Here is a 16,358-nt window from a genome sequence, read left to right as displayed (position 1 = left end):
AGTAGTGGCGCTCGCTGTATTGCAGTAGCTTGAGTAGCGAAGATTTTTGTGAGGTAAGTGATTTGTGAAAGGTATAGTTTAATGTTAGTCAGGGCCATTCTTTTGTAGGGATTTTTTGAAAGTCAGATTGCGTTGCGCTAAAAATACTGTGTGTCAGTATAAGCAAAGTCGTGTATAATTGTTTAAAGGGGACGTTTCAATGGCTGCCGAGAATACCAAATTTCAGGCATTTCCTCTGAGCACGGACAACGCAGTGGCTGATGGGCTTCACTTAATGACCGAGTGCAGCTGCGTTTGCGAAGAATTTTGAGTGCCACCAGACAAGCGATCCTGCATGAAATAACGACAGAAATCAATGTGGGACGTACGAAGAATGTATCCGTTAGGAGAGTGCGGCGAAATTTGGCGGTAATGGGTTTTGGCAGCAGAGGACCAAGGAGAGTGCCTTTGCGAATGGCACCACATCGTCTGCAGCCCTCCTCCTGGGCTCGTGACTATATGTGTTGGACCCTAGACGAATGGCAACTGTGGCCTTGTCAGATGAGTAACGATTTCGGCTGGTAAGAGCTGACGGTTGGGTTCGAGCGTGGCGCAGACCCCATCAAGCCACGGACCACAGTTGTCAACTAGGGACTACGCAAGCTGGTGGTGACTCAGTAATGATGTGGGCTGTGTTTACATAGAATGGATTGCATCCTCTGGTCCAACTGAACCGATCACTGACTGAAAATGGGTGTGGTCGGCTATTTGTAGACCATTTGCAGTCACTCATTGACTTCATGTTCCCGAGGAGCGGAGGAATTCTTATGGATGACAATGCGCCATGTCACCGAGCGGCATTTGTTCGCTCGAGAGGTCAGCATGTGCACAAAATCCTCCATCGGCCACACTTTCACAATTATAGACGGCTGTAGAGTCAACATGGGTCAGTATTTCTGCAGGAGACTACCAACGATTTTTTGAGTAGATGCTACGTGGGGCTGCTGCACTATGCCGGGTAAGGGTTGTCTGACATGATATGATTAGGTATCCCACGACTTATGTCACTTCAGTGTATGCTCGATGACCGGACAGCTCTGGGGAGGCGGCGTGACGCGCGTTCATCAAGGACATGAGATCGTGCTATGATGCAGTTGAAACGTATGGAAACTTAACCGTGATTTATTTTCAAAGAATATTCTTAAGAATTTATTTTATTTACTAGCGATTCATCAAGAACATTAACACATTTAATCACACTATGTAAGCATGAAAGTAGTTGCCAGGGAGTAACTGATGAAACCATAACCTAATTACATTTACCAAATGGGAATTTTATTCACTTTAATAGTGCCTAAAAGCATTTTTTTAAAAGAAACAGATCTAAATTATAATCGAAAGCACCCTCTAAATATCGAAGTTACAATTTATTCAGAGCAGAAAGAAGCAAGTTTTGACTGTATGAGCTTTCAGGCAGAGAACCTTGCCACTCCCTTTTGACACGGCCGTAGTTACGACCGCTCACAACAGCCTCTGAAAGACTACACTGGTGCAAATCTGCACACACCAGATAGCTTTAAACTAAGAGTTTTGACAATTTACACAAGCACACAAACTATGCACCCCCGTAGGAGGGATGGAAATGGTACAAAACACTTCTAATTAAAATATTAACCTCGCCACCGAAGGTGCAACTCGATTTTAACTTCTAAGAAAAGTCTTATGGTGAAAGGGTGACAACTTTATATACTAAAATGATAATTTAAATAAAAGCCCAGGAAATGCAATCTTATATAAAATTCTACAAGGTTGGCCAAACAATAATTAAGATGCTCTACAGTACACAGGTACCGCCTTTCAAGATCATAGGCAATAATTTCAAAGTTTCCAAAGATCAAAACATATTTAAGGTATTAGGCCGTTACACTCCAAGCAATAAATTCGTTAACACACCAAATCCGACAAACATGACAGAGGCAGCTACTAACGTACGGTAGATTGATAGGGAGATTACAGAACAACCCGAACCGCAGGTTGCTTTAACTCGCCCCTACTCCACAAGGGAAAAACGGACCACCCAATTTATAAACAACCACCTTCCCGCGGGTGGGCAAACGGAGAAGAATGGTGGGACGACCCCAAAGCAGAACGGCTGCTGACCTCACAAGAAAACAAGTAGAATTTAACAGGAGTAAATGAAACAACATATCACCAATCACTTAACTTCTAATAAACTGCGACTTCTCGAGAGGACCTGGCGTAGCACCCCAAAATTGCTCTCCCGAACCGTCCGCTGCCAGCCGCTTCAACGGACGCAGGAAGGCGCGCTCATCTCCCGTCTCACGGCATCGCAGCTCGCACCGGCCAGACTGATGTCGTGGGTTGACTCCTGTTGCTCTCGTGTCGACCGCGATAAGCTATACGCGGCGGCCCACTGGACTCACGTGGCGACCTCACATGCGCCGACGCTCAAGACGGACAAGTCATCTTGCATCTCAGTGCGCGACCGACCAACCGATTGATCCAACCGCCAATGACCATTGCCTGAGCAAACTCGAGCAGACTGGCGGCCTAACGCGCAGACTCAGATGCTGGAACTAAGCCCCGACCGGGCGACCACTCACTGAGTTCTGTTACTGGCGGAGTGGAAAGATTCTCATTTTGCCGGCCTTAAAGGTTGATCCGAACAACAGACATAATAGCACTCCGAACGACAGACAGACATTAACTGCCTAACAAATGCGGACGAGAGACAGACTAGCAAGCTGGCGACGAGAGACTGACCCAGACTGACCCACTGGCGAGTTTTTTTTTTCTTTATTGTGATTTCATTCCCCTGCCACATATGGGCAGGGGAGGGCTGTCAGCGGCATAATCCGCCGCTCTTCAGCCGAGAGACACGACAACCAAAAGAAGAATAAAATGATACATACATAAGGCGATAAAAAAGGGAACATAAAGCAGAGTAAGGGGAGAAAATGGAGGTAAAAAGACATGGACATGTAGACGTTCATGGGGGACAGTTAAAAAAAAGTCACCAGAAAGTTAAAAAACACAGTTGGCGATTCTTGAAACACAGAGAAGACACTGAATGCGAATGCACAGGTTAAAAGTTGGCCACAGTATTAAAAACACTCCGAAACAACACACTTAAAACCCACTTGGAGCACACACGACGAAGAGTAAAATTACCAGGTGGGACCTGCCGAGGGAAAGTTCAGAAAGGATGGAAAAGGAGGGGAGAGCATGGGGCAGCTGAGGAAGCGGCGGGATGAAGAGAGGAGGGGCAACCGAGGAGGGTTCACGAAGAGGCAGGAGACACGTGGGGTGGGAGAGGAAAAGGGAAGACAGGGCAGGAGGGAGCGCAGAGACACTGAAAGGAGGCACAAGAGATGGAGGGGGAGTAGGAGGGGAAAGCCGCTCAGGAGGAGGGAGGGGGAGGAGAGGGAGCCCTGAGGAGGAGGCAGGAAGAGGGGGTTAGAGTTGGTAGGAAGGGTAGATGTCAGGGCGAAGCTCATCATCCGGGAGGGGTAGATGGTGGAAGTTGTGTTGGGAAAGGAGATGGAGGGTGTGGAGATGGAGAGAGGGAGGGGCACAACGGTAAAGGCGCGGCTACTGGTTGGGAGTGGAGAGGAAGGGAGACACCAGGGGGTGAGGGGGATCAAGGCGGCGGACAATATATAGTGTGCGGATGTGTTCAAGGAAAAGGAGAAGGTGGGGGAAGGGGATGAGGTCATAGAGGATGCGCGTGGGGGACGGAAGGCGGATGCGGAAGGCGAGGCGGAGTGCATGGCGTTCGAGGATTTGGAGGGCTTTATAGAACCGGGGAGGGGCGGAAATCCAAGCGATGCTGCCATAACAAAGGATGGGGCGGATCATGGATTTGTAGGTGTGAAGGATGGTGGAAGGGTGCAGACCCCACGTCCAGCCGGACAGGAGTTTCAGGAGGCAGAGGCGGTTGTGAGCTTTGTTTTGGATGGTAAGGAGATGGGGAGTCCAGGTGAGGTGGCGGTCGAGTGTGAGGCCAAGGTATTTGAGGGTAGGAGTGAGGTGGATAGGACGGCCATAAATGGTGAGGTATAAATCATGGAGGCGGAAGGAGCGGGTGGTGCGGACTATGATGATCGACTGGGTCTTGGAGGGATTTACACGGAGCAACCACTGGTTGCACCAAGCGGTGAATTGGTCAAGGTGGGTTTGGAGAGTACGTTGGGACCGTTGAAGGGTAGGATAAAGGGCTAGGAAGGCGGTGTCATCAGCGAACTGGAGAAGATGAACAGGAGGGGGAGGTTTGGGCGTATCAGCAGTGTACAGGAGATAGAGGAGAGGGGAAAGGACAGAACCTTGGGGCACGCCGGCAGAGGGGTAGAAAGTACAGGAGTTGGAATTGTGGATAGTCACATAGGAGGGACGATGGGAGAGGAAGTAAGCAACGAGACGGACGAAGTTGATGGGGAGAGCATAGGTCTGGAGTTTGAAGAGGAGCCCGGGATGCCAGACACGGTCATAGGCGTTCTGGAGATCTAGGGAAACAAAGATAACAGAGCGACGGGAGTTAAGTTGGAGGGAAAGAAGATTGGTAAGGTTAAGGAGCTGGTCGTCGGCAGAGAAGGAAGGCCGGAAGCCACATTGGGTAATAGGAAGGAGGCGGTGCTAATTAAGGTGGCGGTGAATACGGCGAGAGAGGATGGCCTCAAAGACCTTACTGAACACGGAGGTGAGTCAGATGGGACGTTAGGAAGAGGTACCCACTGGCGAGCTCATAGCGCCCCTTATATGCACGTGAACAGGCAACCTTTCCGCTTTCCCACCAGAGGGAGACACCAAAGCTGCGATTGCCACAGCGGCGCCACCGACAGAAACGGAGGGCGACTGCTTCACACAATGCGCTGCGGAGCGCTCTTCGAAACAGAAATTTTTACCACGGCTCAGAAACAGTGTCACACTATACATTGTTGATCTCGGAAACACGACTACTTTGGCAGTCGCTGATTTGCTATGACCCATACGTGTTACTCCAATAGTCATACAACGTTCAAATGGCTCTGAGCACTATGGGACTCAACTGCTGTGGTCATAAGTCCCCTAGAACTTAGAACTACTTAAACCTAACTAACCTAAGGACAGCACACAACACCCAGCCATCACGAGGCAGAGAAAATCCCTGACCCCGCCGGGAATCGAACCCGGGAACCCGGGCGTGGGAAGCGAGAACGCTACCGCACGACCACGAGATGCGGGCCACAACGTTCAAAGTCGGCTAAGTCGTGACGTGATGGAGGGTTCACTACACACCTCACTGTAACAGAATTCTTACATATCGTGCTACTTTTCACCTTAAGCCGCATCTAGCCGTAACATTCGATCGTCATAAAGGGCAGAATTTAAACTGGGACAACCCTGCCCGTCACTTAGTTTAATGATCATGTTTCACCGGCTGCCGCGTTTATTTGCGAGTATCTGTTTGCTACGTGTGCGTATGCTTTTTTTCACAGTTGTTAGCAGTGACGTCTCTTCTACTGCTGACATGATGTGGGAAATTTCATTAGACGTCAGTAACATCAGTGTCATGAACTGACAACAGTTTCAAGATAGAGGCAAAGTGACAAAAGTCAGCAGTGGAAACCAGGAGTTAATGGAAAGATTTTGATGGCAAACCTGACGTACATTAACTGTAGTATAGATATCCTCTGACAAGAAGATTCTTTCAGTGTAGCACAGTCGGGGCTAAAAAACGAAGCGAATTACGTTGGAATGGTCCACTGAAGACCGCGAGTTTCTTAAATGAAAAACACTCAGGAAACGATCCAGGACGACCTCTGAGAGAGTTCAGACCCACTCAGCATGTGCACAGCATATTCCCCTTAACGTGACCACCGGAAATATTTTTTAACGGGTTCGAGGTTACGAAATAAGGTTTCCAGTGAGCTACCGCTTCTCTGACAGTGGAGAGTCTCCCACCAAACTGCAAGTCAGTGATGAAGAGATGGGAAGGGGAGGGGGAAGGAGGCGTTCGTACAACGGACAACCAAAATTATTCTTCATGAATTAACAAATATGTTTCAATTTATTTTGATATTCTAAATGCAACTGGAATGTGGTATTATTTTTTCCCATGAACGGTGATCTGCTGCCCCCGAATCATTCGGAAATCGATTCTGAGTAAAATCGGATGAGCAGTATTAGGTTTCTTCCTCCATTTTGGAACCAAAATTTTAAATTTATGTCGTATGCAAGTAAAATGTTGCACTTTCACTTTTCAGAGACGAGTGAGTGTTTTTCTTACGCCTTATAGAGGTTTTGTTGTAACCACTCTTTTTATCAATTTATCACATTTGTTGGATTCGTATTTATGGGTACTATCTATTTATATTTCGTAATGTCTCTTATTTTGTGTGCTATATAGAGTAACAAACATGAATTCTTGTTTTTCTAACGTGGGTTTCTAGTTAACGATTGAATTGTGTGATGGATTTGCAGACTAAGCAGAAGCTATCCTTGGGGGCTAACGTGCAGCCTATCGGATTCTCAATCAAAACTCCTGCGATCAACACGCCGTGCAACGTAAGCGGCTGGGGTGTCACTACTGTGGTGAGTATACTGTGGTTTCACTGACTGTACCATTTATTTGCGTGTACGTGTTTGCTATGTGTACAGTGTTGTATGTAAAATTTGTTGATACCTAAATGAATATGCACTTCATCGATAACGTATTTAATACTTATTTTCATGTTGAACATGGTGGTTCATGGTGTGGGTTCATGGCGTGGGTTCCTGTTGTCATGTCCTAGTTCATGAACCACGGGCAACGTATGAGTGGCCAAGTAAGTGGTCCTGACCAGTCGGGATACCAGTTACTTTGGAATAAGGCTGGGCATCTCGGACATATTCTGACTCGTGGTCACCTTTGTGCTCAGACGGCAAAGACTGCCAAATCCACCGGTTAGTCCCTCAACCGTTAGGGGTAAAACTCAGTGGGACCCTGGGCAAGTAAGGCTAGCAACCTGCTTCCCTGGTACTTTAAATATGATGCTGGTAACAATCAGAGCAAAATCCCTCGGAGGTGACGGAGTCCCACCTCTAATTGACAAACCAGGGACTCCTAAGATACGAATCGGCAAACGAATGGTAACGAGATGGGTAGCCATTAATATCAATGGGGGCTACTCTGGGAAGAAGGTAGAGCTGGCAGAGGCTGCAAGTAAGATGGGGTTGGACGTTTTAGCTGTTAGTGACATTCAGGTAAGGGGTGAGAAAGAAGAGGAAGTGAGAGAATACAAGGTCTACCTGTCAGGAGTCAAAGCAGGAATAGCACAATGGGGTGTAGGGCTTTACATCAGGAAAGAAATGGAAACCAGCGTAGTTGCAATAAGGTATGTAAACGAACGACTGATGTGGACAGATTTGACAGTGTCTAGCAAGAAAATTAGGATTGTGTCAGTATATTCGCATTGTGAAGGGACAGATCAAGATAAGATGGATAGTTCTTATGAGGCACTCAGTGATGTAGTTGTTAGAGTTAAGGACAAGGACAGTGTTCTGCTCATGGGTGATTTTAACGCCAGGACTGGAAATCGAACAGAAGGGTATGAAAAGGTTATAGGTAAATTTGGAGAGGATATGGAGGCCAACAGGAACGGGAAACAACTCTTGGATTTCTGTGCCAGTATGAGCTTAGTAATCACAAACTCCTTTCTTAAACATAAGAACATTCACCGGTATACTTGGGAAGGCAGGGGAACCAGATCTGTCATTGACTATATAATAACAGGAATTCAGGAAGGTTGTGAGGGACACACGTCTATTCAGGGGATTCTTTGATGACACTGATCACTATTTAATCTGTAGTGAAATTGGTATTGTGAGGCCGAAAGTGCAGGAGGTCAGGTCCATATGTAGGAGGATAAGAGTGGAGAAACTGCAGGATAAGGAAATCAGGCACAAGTACATAACAGTGATCTCAGAGAGGTACCAGTTAGTTGAATATAGTCAATTACAGTCACTAGAAAAGGAATGACAAGGTACAGGGACACAGTACTAGAAGTGGCTAAAGAATGTCTTGGAACAGTAGCGTGTAAAGGTAGGATGAAGCAAACAGCTTGGTGGAATGACACAGTCAAGGCAGCCTGTAAAAGGAAAAAGAAGGCGTATCAAAAATGGCTACATACTAGAACTCAGGTATACAGAGAAAGTTATGTTGAAGAAAGAAACAAAGCCAAACAGATAATTGCAGCATCCAAGAAGAATTCTTGGGAAGATTTTGGAAACTGGTAGGAGACTTTGGGTCAAGCTGCTGGAAAACCATTCTGAAATCTAATTAGCGGTCTTCGAAAGGGAGGTAAGAAGGAAATGACAAGTATTTTGGACAGGTCAGGAAAACTGCTGGTGAATCCTGTTGATGCCTTGGGCAGATGGAGGGAATATTTTGAAGAGTTGCTCAATGTAGGTGAAAATACGATCAGTAATGTTTCAGATTTTGATGTACAATGGGATAGAAATGATCACATGTGAGGAAGTGGAGAAAATGGTCAATAGATTGCAGTGCAATAAAGCGGCTGGGGTGGATGAAATTAAGTCGGAACTCATCAAATACAGTAGAATGTCAGGTCTTAAATGGCTACACAGGATAATTGAAATGGCGTGGGAGTCGGGACAGGTTCCATCAGACTGGACGAAAGCAGTAATCACACCAATTTTTAAACATGGAAACAGAAAAGATTCTAACAACTACAGAGGTATCTCTTTAATCAGCGTTTTGGGCAAAATCTTCTCAGGTATTGTTGAAAGGAAAGTGCGAGTATAGCTGAGGATAAATTGGATGAAACTCAGTGTGGGTTTAGGCCTCTTAGAGGTTGTCAGGACCAGATCTTTAGCTTACGGCAAATAATAGAGAAGTGTTACGAGTGGAACAGGGAATTGTATCTATGCTTTACAGATCTAGAAAAGGCATATGACCGGGTTCCTAGGAGGAAGCTATTGTCTGTTCTACGAGATTATGGAACAGGAGGCAAACTTTTGCAAGCAATTAAGTCAGGCAGCAGTTAGAGTAGACGGTAAATTGAGTTTATGATTCAGAGTAGTTTCAGGGGTAAGGCAAGGCTGCAACCTATCTCCACTGTTGTTCATATTATTTATGGATCATATGTTGAAAACAATAGACTGGCTGGGTGAGATTAAGATATGCGAACACAAAATAAGCAGTCTCGCATATGTGGATGACTTAGCTGTGATGACAGATTCGATTGAAAGTTTGCAAAGTAATATTTCAGAGCTAGATCAGAAATGTAAGGACTATGGTATGAAGATTAGCATCTTCAAAACGAAAGTGATGTCAGTGGGAAAGAGATATAAACGGATTGAGTGCCAAATAGGAGGAACAAAGTTAGAACAGGTGGACGGTTTCAAGTACGTAGGATGCATATTCTCACAGGATGGCAACATAGTGAAAGAACTGGAAGCGAGATGTAGCAAAGCTAATGCAGTGAGCGCTCAGCTACGATCTGCTCTCTTCTGCAAGAAGGAAGTCAGTACCATGACTAAGTTATCTGTGCACCGTTCAATCTTTCGACCAACTTTGTTATAAGGGAGCGAAATCTGGGTGGATTCAGGTTACCTTATCAATAAGGTTGAGGTTACGGATATGAAAATAGCTAGGATGATTGCAGGTACTAGTAGATGGGAACAATGGCAGGAGGGTGTCCACAATGAGGAAATCAAAGAAAAACTGGGAATGAACTCTATAGATGTAGCAGTCAGGGCTAACAGGCTTAGATGGTGGGGTCATGTTACACGCATGGGAGAAGCAAGGTTACCCAAGAGACTCATGGTTTCAGCAGTAGAGGGTAAGAGGAGTCGGGGTAGACCAAGGAGAAGGAACCTGGATTCGGTTAGGAATGGTTTTGAAGTAATAGGCTTAACATCAGAAGAGGCACCAATGTTAGCAATGAATAGGGGATCATGGAGGAATTTTATAAGGGGTACTATGCTCCAGACTGAACGCTGAAAGGCATAATCAGTCTTAAATGATGATGATGTTGCACATGTTCGTAATTTTTTTATTATTTAGGTAGGTACTAGAGAGCGTAGCTAGGAAACATTGCAAGACTGCAGTGGGCTTGCGGCATGCTTTGGAAGGCCACAGGCGACTATATGAGTTACCGCTCTGATAGCAATCGCTTTAACTAGTAACCCCCCCCCCCCCTCCCCGCGATTACCTGCCTCATGTCTCTGCTAAACTGATTTTGCCATATGACGTTGTGGATAGCCTGCATTAGAGGTTATAACATTTATCAGAGTCTAAATGAACTTGAATGTTGAAATAATGTTATTGAAATGGTAGCTTTGTTGCTATTTTAGTCAATTGTTGATGGGTGAGTAATATATCAACACGGGATTGATCTCTTATAAACGTTATGGCACAACTTCATTGATTACAAATAGGACCAAAAAATACGTGCTAAGTGTGATTAGAAAGTAGAACATGAACTGATGGTAGCAGAAATATGCAACAAACAGTTAACACTCATATGTTTGGCGGCTGGTTGGCAAAGACTAAGGTTTGTCTAATTGATCTATTTACTCTGGCTCAAAATATGGATAATGCAATCTGAAATTATCTAACGCTGAATAGACCTTGATGGATTTACTCCAGAAGTTATATATACTACGATGGTGCAGCTGAGAAAAAGTAGCAAGATTCTGATCTTGTTTGCCCTAACAAGCCGGAGCAGCTGTACAATACCCGTTTTCACGACGTGCAGCGCACTCTCAGGTGACGATCGTGGTTCAAGCGTCTGCAGACCAGCACTGTGTGGCGTGGCGCCTGTAATTCCCTATTGTGAGCACGAAACTGCAAAGTCGCGGATGGTGATCTTTTAGACGGACCACAGTTACTCTCTAATGGAGCCCTGAAATCTCGGCTGATTCCAGCGTGTGACACTTCTGTTCGCCGATCATACCATGGACCAATTTGATGAATTCTTGTGGGGTTATCAGCCGAGTGGTGGCGTCGTCTTGTAGCAATGTTTCAATGAGTTTCGTAACCACCATCTTCTGACTTCGCCAGAAGATGATGGGTACGAAACTCACTGAAACGTTGCGACAAGACGACGCCACCACTCGGCTGACAACCCGAGAAGAATTCATCAGTGGAATACGCCGAGAAAGACTGGAATCGCATATGGACCAATTTGACACACTTGTACACCAATGTGCACAATGAGATCAAACGTCAAGGCGGCAGACTTGTCACGAATAAAACTGCCCGCGTCACACAGCGAGTTGTCCGAGATGATTGAGGTCTAAACTGTCGGTACAGCTAAGTGCTCACCATAGGCTCCGCAATCGAGACCACTCAGGACAAGTGTCCCACGTGCAATCCACTCATAACAAAAGTCAAGACGAGACTCCTCTCCAGTCCGGAGTCTGAATCAGAAGACCAAGATTCTCCTCTCCACTACTCAGTTTTGAGCTTCTGTAAAGCTCTAAGATGAACAACACATTTATCATGGAGATCATTATCTGGACGGCCCAAACGCTACCGTGCGTTTGACGAGGGGCCCAGGCTAAACTAAGAGAAATGCTTTTGTGTCGCAACATAGATCATTTCAGGGCCGCCATAAGTGTTGCGTTCCTTCTAAATTGGTTTTGAAGGCCTGAGGCTTCCCAAAAAAATCTGCAGGCCGACAGACAACAGCACCTAATGGCTCCATTGACAGCGTCTGGCCCATGGTGAACATGGAAATTCGTGAATTTTTATGGTCACCGTCTCTATTCATAAAGCGCGCTTATGACACTGTAGTAATGCGTGGGCCGGGCGATCTACACATCTCTCGCACCCCTGTACCTGCCATGGCAAGAGGCACCTAACACGTAGGTCCAGGTGGGCCGTGTTTTTCGCCTCTTAGACTGAACACGTTGTCTGCACACCGGCGCGAGAAATTCTTGGGCCCAGCATCCTGCCCCCCGGTAAGTGCTTCAAGATGTTCCTTTCCCTAATACCTGCACATGGCTTTCAAGCCCAAAACATCCAATGCAAGATATACTGTTATATGACCAAACTGTCACTTTGTTCACAGTTCCAGAAAAATACTCTTTGAACAAGAGACACCATAAAGATCCCGTATGCATTAACAATGTAGATGCTCCCATCAGTGCCTACTCATGCTGATACCTCCTGTATCACGAAAACGATGTCTTAGGTGTAACATCAACATTAAATTTTACCCATGAATATGGAGAACAGTGAGAGAGGGACCAGTCCTCTTTCAAAATTGTTATGAAATATTAGTCAATAACAGCAGCTGAGTGGTGTAAGTCAAACAGCAGTGTTTTTTATTTTACCATAGTAACTGATTATCTACTAACCTGTATATGAGGGTAATTCAAAAAGTAAGTTACACATTATTATAGAAAGGGCATGTAATTTCCATAGAATATGCTCACTTCATTCCAAAGCTACACCGCTGCACTTTTTGACATCGTCACCTAGTCGCTACAATGGTCAGAACGTTCTACCATTCTTTCAGTACCTCGATGGAAGAACAGAATCTGTTAGAGAACCGCTGTGCCGACAGCATAGTGCTTGGAAAATCTTTCACCCAGCAGAAGTTCTTCCAGTTTGCCGAAAAGACGGAAATCGCGCAGTGCAAGATACGGACTGTGTGGTGGATGTTTTCAAACCTTGGAGACAAAAGACCTTTCTGTTATGCGCAAACACCACCATATCATCTTATCCAAAACTCTCATCGAGAACGTTTAAGCGAAGCTTACGTTGTTTACGCCACATACACTAAGGTGACAAAAGTCACGGAATAGTAAATGGCTGTAGTATCGCGTGTACAAGGAATAAAACGGCAGTGCATTGTACTCAGGTTTCATGTGAAAAAGTTTCCGATGTGATTGTGACGGCACGACGCAATTAACAGAGTTAGAATGGCGGAATGGTAGTTGGAAAAAGACGTATGGAACATTCCATTTCGGAACTTGTCAGGGAATTCAGTATTCCAAGATCCAAAGCGTAAAAGTGTGCCGTGAATATAAAATTTCAGGCATTACGTGTCACCACGGACAATGCAGTGCTAACAGGAGAGCGACACTGCGTGAAAGAACCACTAAAATCAATGCTGGACGTACGGATAACGTATCCGTTTGGACAAGGTAATTTAGCGTTAATGGGCTACGGCAGTAGACGACCGACTCGAGTGCCTTTCCTAACCCCACGACGTTGCCGTCAGACGCGCTCTTGAGCTCGTGACCAAATGTGTTGGACCCTAGACTACTGAAAAGCCGTGGCCTGATCGGATGAGTTCAAATGGCTCTGAGCACTATGGGACTTAACATCTGAGGTCATCAGTCCCCTAGAACTTAGAACTACTTAAACATAGCTAACCTATGGACATCACACACATCCATGCCCGAGGCAGGATTCGAACCTGCGACCGTAGCGGTCACGCGGTTCCAGACTGAAGCGCCTAGAGCCGCACGGTCACACCGGCCGGCGTCGGATGAGTCCCTATTTCAGTAGGTAAGAGCTAACCGTAGATTTCGAGTGTGCCACAGACTCCACGAAGCCATGGTCCCTAGTTGTCAATAAGGCTCTGTGCAAGCTGGCGGTGGTTCTATAATGGCGTTCACTGTGTTTATATTGAATAGACTGAGTCCTCTGGTTCAAGTGAACTGACCATTTGGTTATTTGGAGTCTATTGGTAGCCATTCATACACTTCATGTTCCCAAACAAAGATGGAATGTTTATGGTTAATTATTCCCCATGTCACAGGGACACAATTTCACGCAATTGGTTTTGAGAAACATTCGGGACAATTCGAGAGAATCATTTGGCCTCCCAGATCACCCGACGTGAATACTATACAACATTTATGGGAAATAATCGAGAGGTCAGTTCGTGCACAAAATCCTGCACCAGCAACGTTTTCGCAAATACGGGCGGGTATGGCGGCATCATGGTTCATTATTTCTGTAGGGCACTTCCAACGACTTGTTGTATCCGCGCCACGTCGAGTTACTGCACGACGCTGGCCAAGAGAATATCCGACACGATATTAGGAGGTGTTCCATGACTTTTGTCATCTCAGTGTAGGGCGTTGTATTCTCGTGACGAACAATAATTTTGCTTAATTTTCTACACGTTTTGTTCCTTATAGTATTACACAGCAATGTCAGTGTTGCACAGCACGGATCGACTTTAATGGTTATGTCGCTTGCTGTGAACTTGCCTGCTGATGGCGCAACTTTGGACTTATTCTGCGGAGGCGAGGAGATGTGTCTTCATACCAGTGACGCTCTCTTTGTTACAGATGTCAAATGATGATCCCATATCTCAGTGCCCGTTGTGATGTGCCTTAGGAAATCAATGCCGTCCTGGTGATAACGCTAACATAAGTCCGGAGACTCCATAAAGGTTTCGCCTTTGTGTACAGGCAATAGTGGTCGCAGATCCCAGCTTGAGCACAATTTACGGTATTTCAAACGACCTCGGGCATGGAGTGAGAGCTTGCTCTTGAGATGGGCGTCTACTCAGCAATGTCCCCGATAATCACTCTGCGATTGCTGCAAGTCTTTTACTGGACTACAGAGGTATTGTCGTCTGTGATCGATGATGATGGACTACCTTCCAGATCAGCATCACCCACGTTTTTGCGGCCTTAGCCAAATTGTTGGAACAGTTTCTGTACGGCTGCATGCTGCACTGCATTTGGTTCGCATCCCGCTCCGGTTCGCCATGAATCTGTACGCAAGAACCACAAGAACGTAACTGTATGGAGTATTTCAACTTTGGAGTATGTTCCCAGTACCGTGCCATTTAGTTCCCACACTATGATGCACCTGTTATCCGTACCGCAGCAGAACTGTGTCTGGAGGAAACCCAGAACGTGCACTCTCTCCTGACAATGCGCCAGAAGCAATAAAATGACACATATTTGTAGATACAGCATATCTCGAAATTTCGATTCGTAATACTTTGACAAAAAGTTCACCTCTAGGGGGTAGCTATGTCAGAAGATATAGACAAAGCATCTGCTCCACGTTCTCGCATCGAATAAGTTCGCCCCTGCGGACATTCACCCAAGTGAACAGATATCCAAATCAGGTTGTTGTCGTTTCCCCTTCGCTGACATTAAGGAACTGCACGCAGTTTCTCAGCCGATCGTACTGACTTTTGTCATACCACGTACGGTGCCCACATACAACCCGCCAGGTTAGCCGAGAGCGTTAACGCGCTGCTTCCTGGACTCGGGTAGGCGCGCCGACCCCGGATCGAATCCGCCTGTCGGATTAACAACGACGGCCGGTGTGCCGGCCACTATGGATGTGGTTTTTAGGCTGTTTTCAACATTCCACTAGGTGAATACAGTCGGCTTTCAGCCGTGTTACCGTGCTGACGGGCTCGGCGCGCCGGGCAGTGCTCCGCAGGTGTTGTTGTTTACCCGCTAGCGCGCGGTCGCGTCGTTGTATTGCCGTATAGTACCTGTACCGACCCGACATGGCGTTCTCATATCGAAAAGCTACAATCAAACTAACGTTCAACGCATCGTACACGAGACCGAAGGCCCATGAAATTGAACGGTTTCTACGAGACATCATGCACATCGAACCACAAGAACTGATAGGAATTCATCTGTCTATTGTAACCAGCACAGTGTACCTCAAACTGATTGACGAAGCGGCCTGCGACAGATTACTCCAACGATCTGCAAACGGCTTTCGCTTCTGTCACGCAGACGGTAACGTGAGCGTGGTAGGAGTTGACCATGCTGGTCTGGGGGTGCGTACCGTGCGCATCTTTGAACTACCGTTCGAAGTTCCTGCCAACCTAGTCGTTGATGCGCTGCGACCATACGGCACAGTTCTGAGCCACACAGAGGAGAAATGGAACACATTCGAAACGTACCCTGCCCTTAACGGGGTACGACAAGTGCGCATAGAACTTAAGAAGCACGTTCCATCATATGTTTTCGTTGATGGCTGTCGCGCAATTGTTATATGTGATGGACAACCGAGGACCTGCTCGGGCTGCGGCCAGGAGGGCCATGTTAGAACTGAGTGTCTGCAGCGCCGCCTCGTTCAGGTGCCCCGCAATGAACTTCCGCAACGATCCACTATGACCTCTCTCCCGCTAACATATGTGGAGGCGGCACGACATGATGTGACGGATGATCAAAACCTGCTACCTCCTCAAGCTGCTGCCAGCTCCGTTGGAGAGTCAGCGCCGTCGACGACGCCGCAGCCCAACGGTGCAGAGGTTCCTACAGCCTCTGCCCACCGCAGCGTCGTGGGCACCCAGTCACCGTCACTGTCGGGATCAGACACAGGGGTTCCTAGCGACCGAGACTGTGTCGAGCCCCGCCCTCCAGTGGAT

At 46.6% G+C, this 16,358-nt stretch overlaps 1 protein-coding gene across 1 annotated transcript in view; it reads left to right on the top strand.

Annotated features, from left to right (window-relative positions):
• LOC126253226 (trypsin-1-like) overlaps window positions 1-16,358 on the top strand; it is a 180,608-nt gene that overhangs the window by 129,477 nt on the left and 34,773 nt on the right. The window contains exon 5 of the mRNA XM_049954414.1: window positions 6,460-6,570. Coding sequence (XP_049810371.1) covers window positions 6,460-6,570 — 111 coding nt within the window. The remainder of the gene's footprint in view (window positions 1-6,459; window positions 6,571-16,358) is intronic.

This window comes from Schistocerca nitens, chromosome 4, assembly GCF_023898315.1.
Source record: "Schistocerca nitens isolate TAMUIC-IGC-003100 chromosome 4, iqSchNite1.1, whole genome shotgun sequence".
NCBI classification, from domain to species: Eukaryota; Metazoa; Arthropoda; class Insecta; order Orthoptera; family Acrididae; genus Schistocerca; species Schistocerca nitens.
This window is presented reverse-complemented; position numbering and strand designations above follow the sequence as displayed.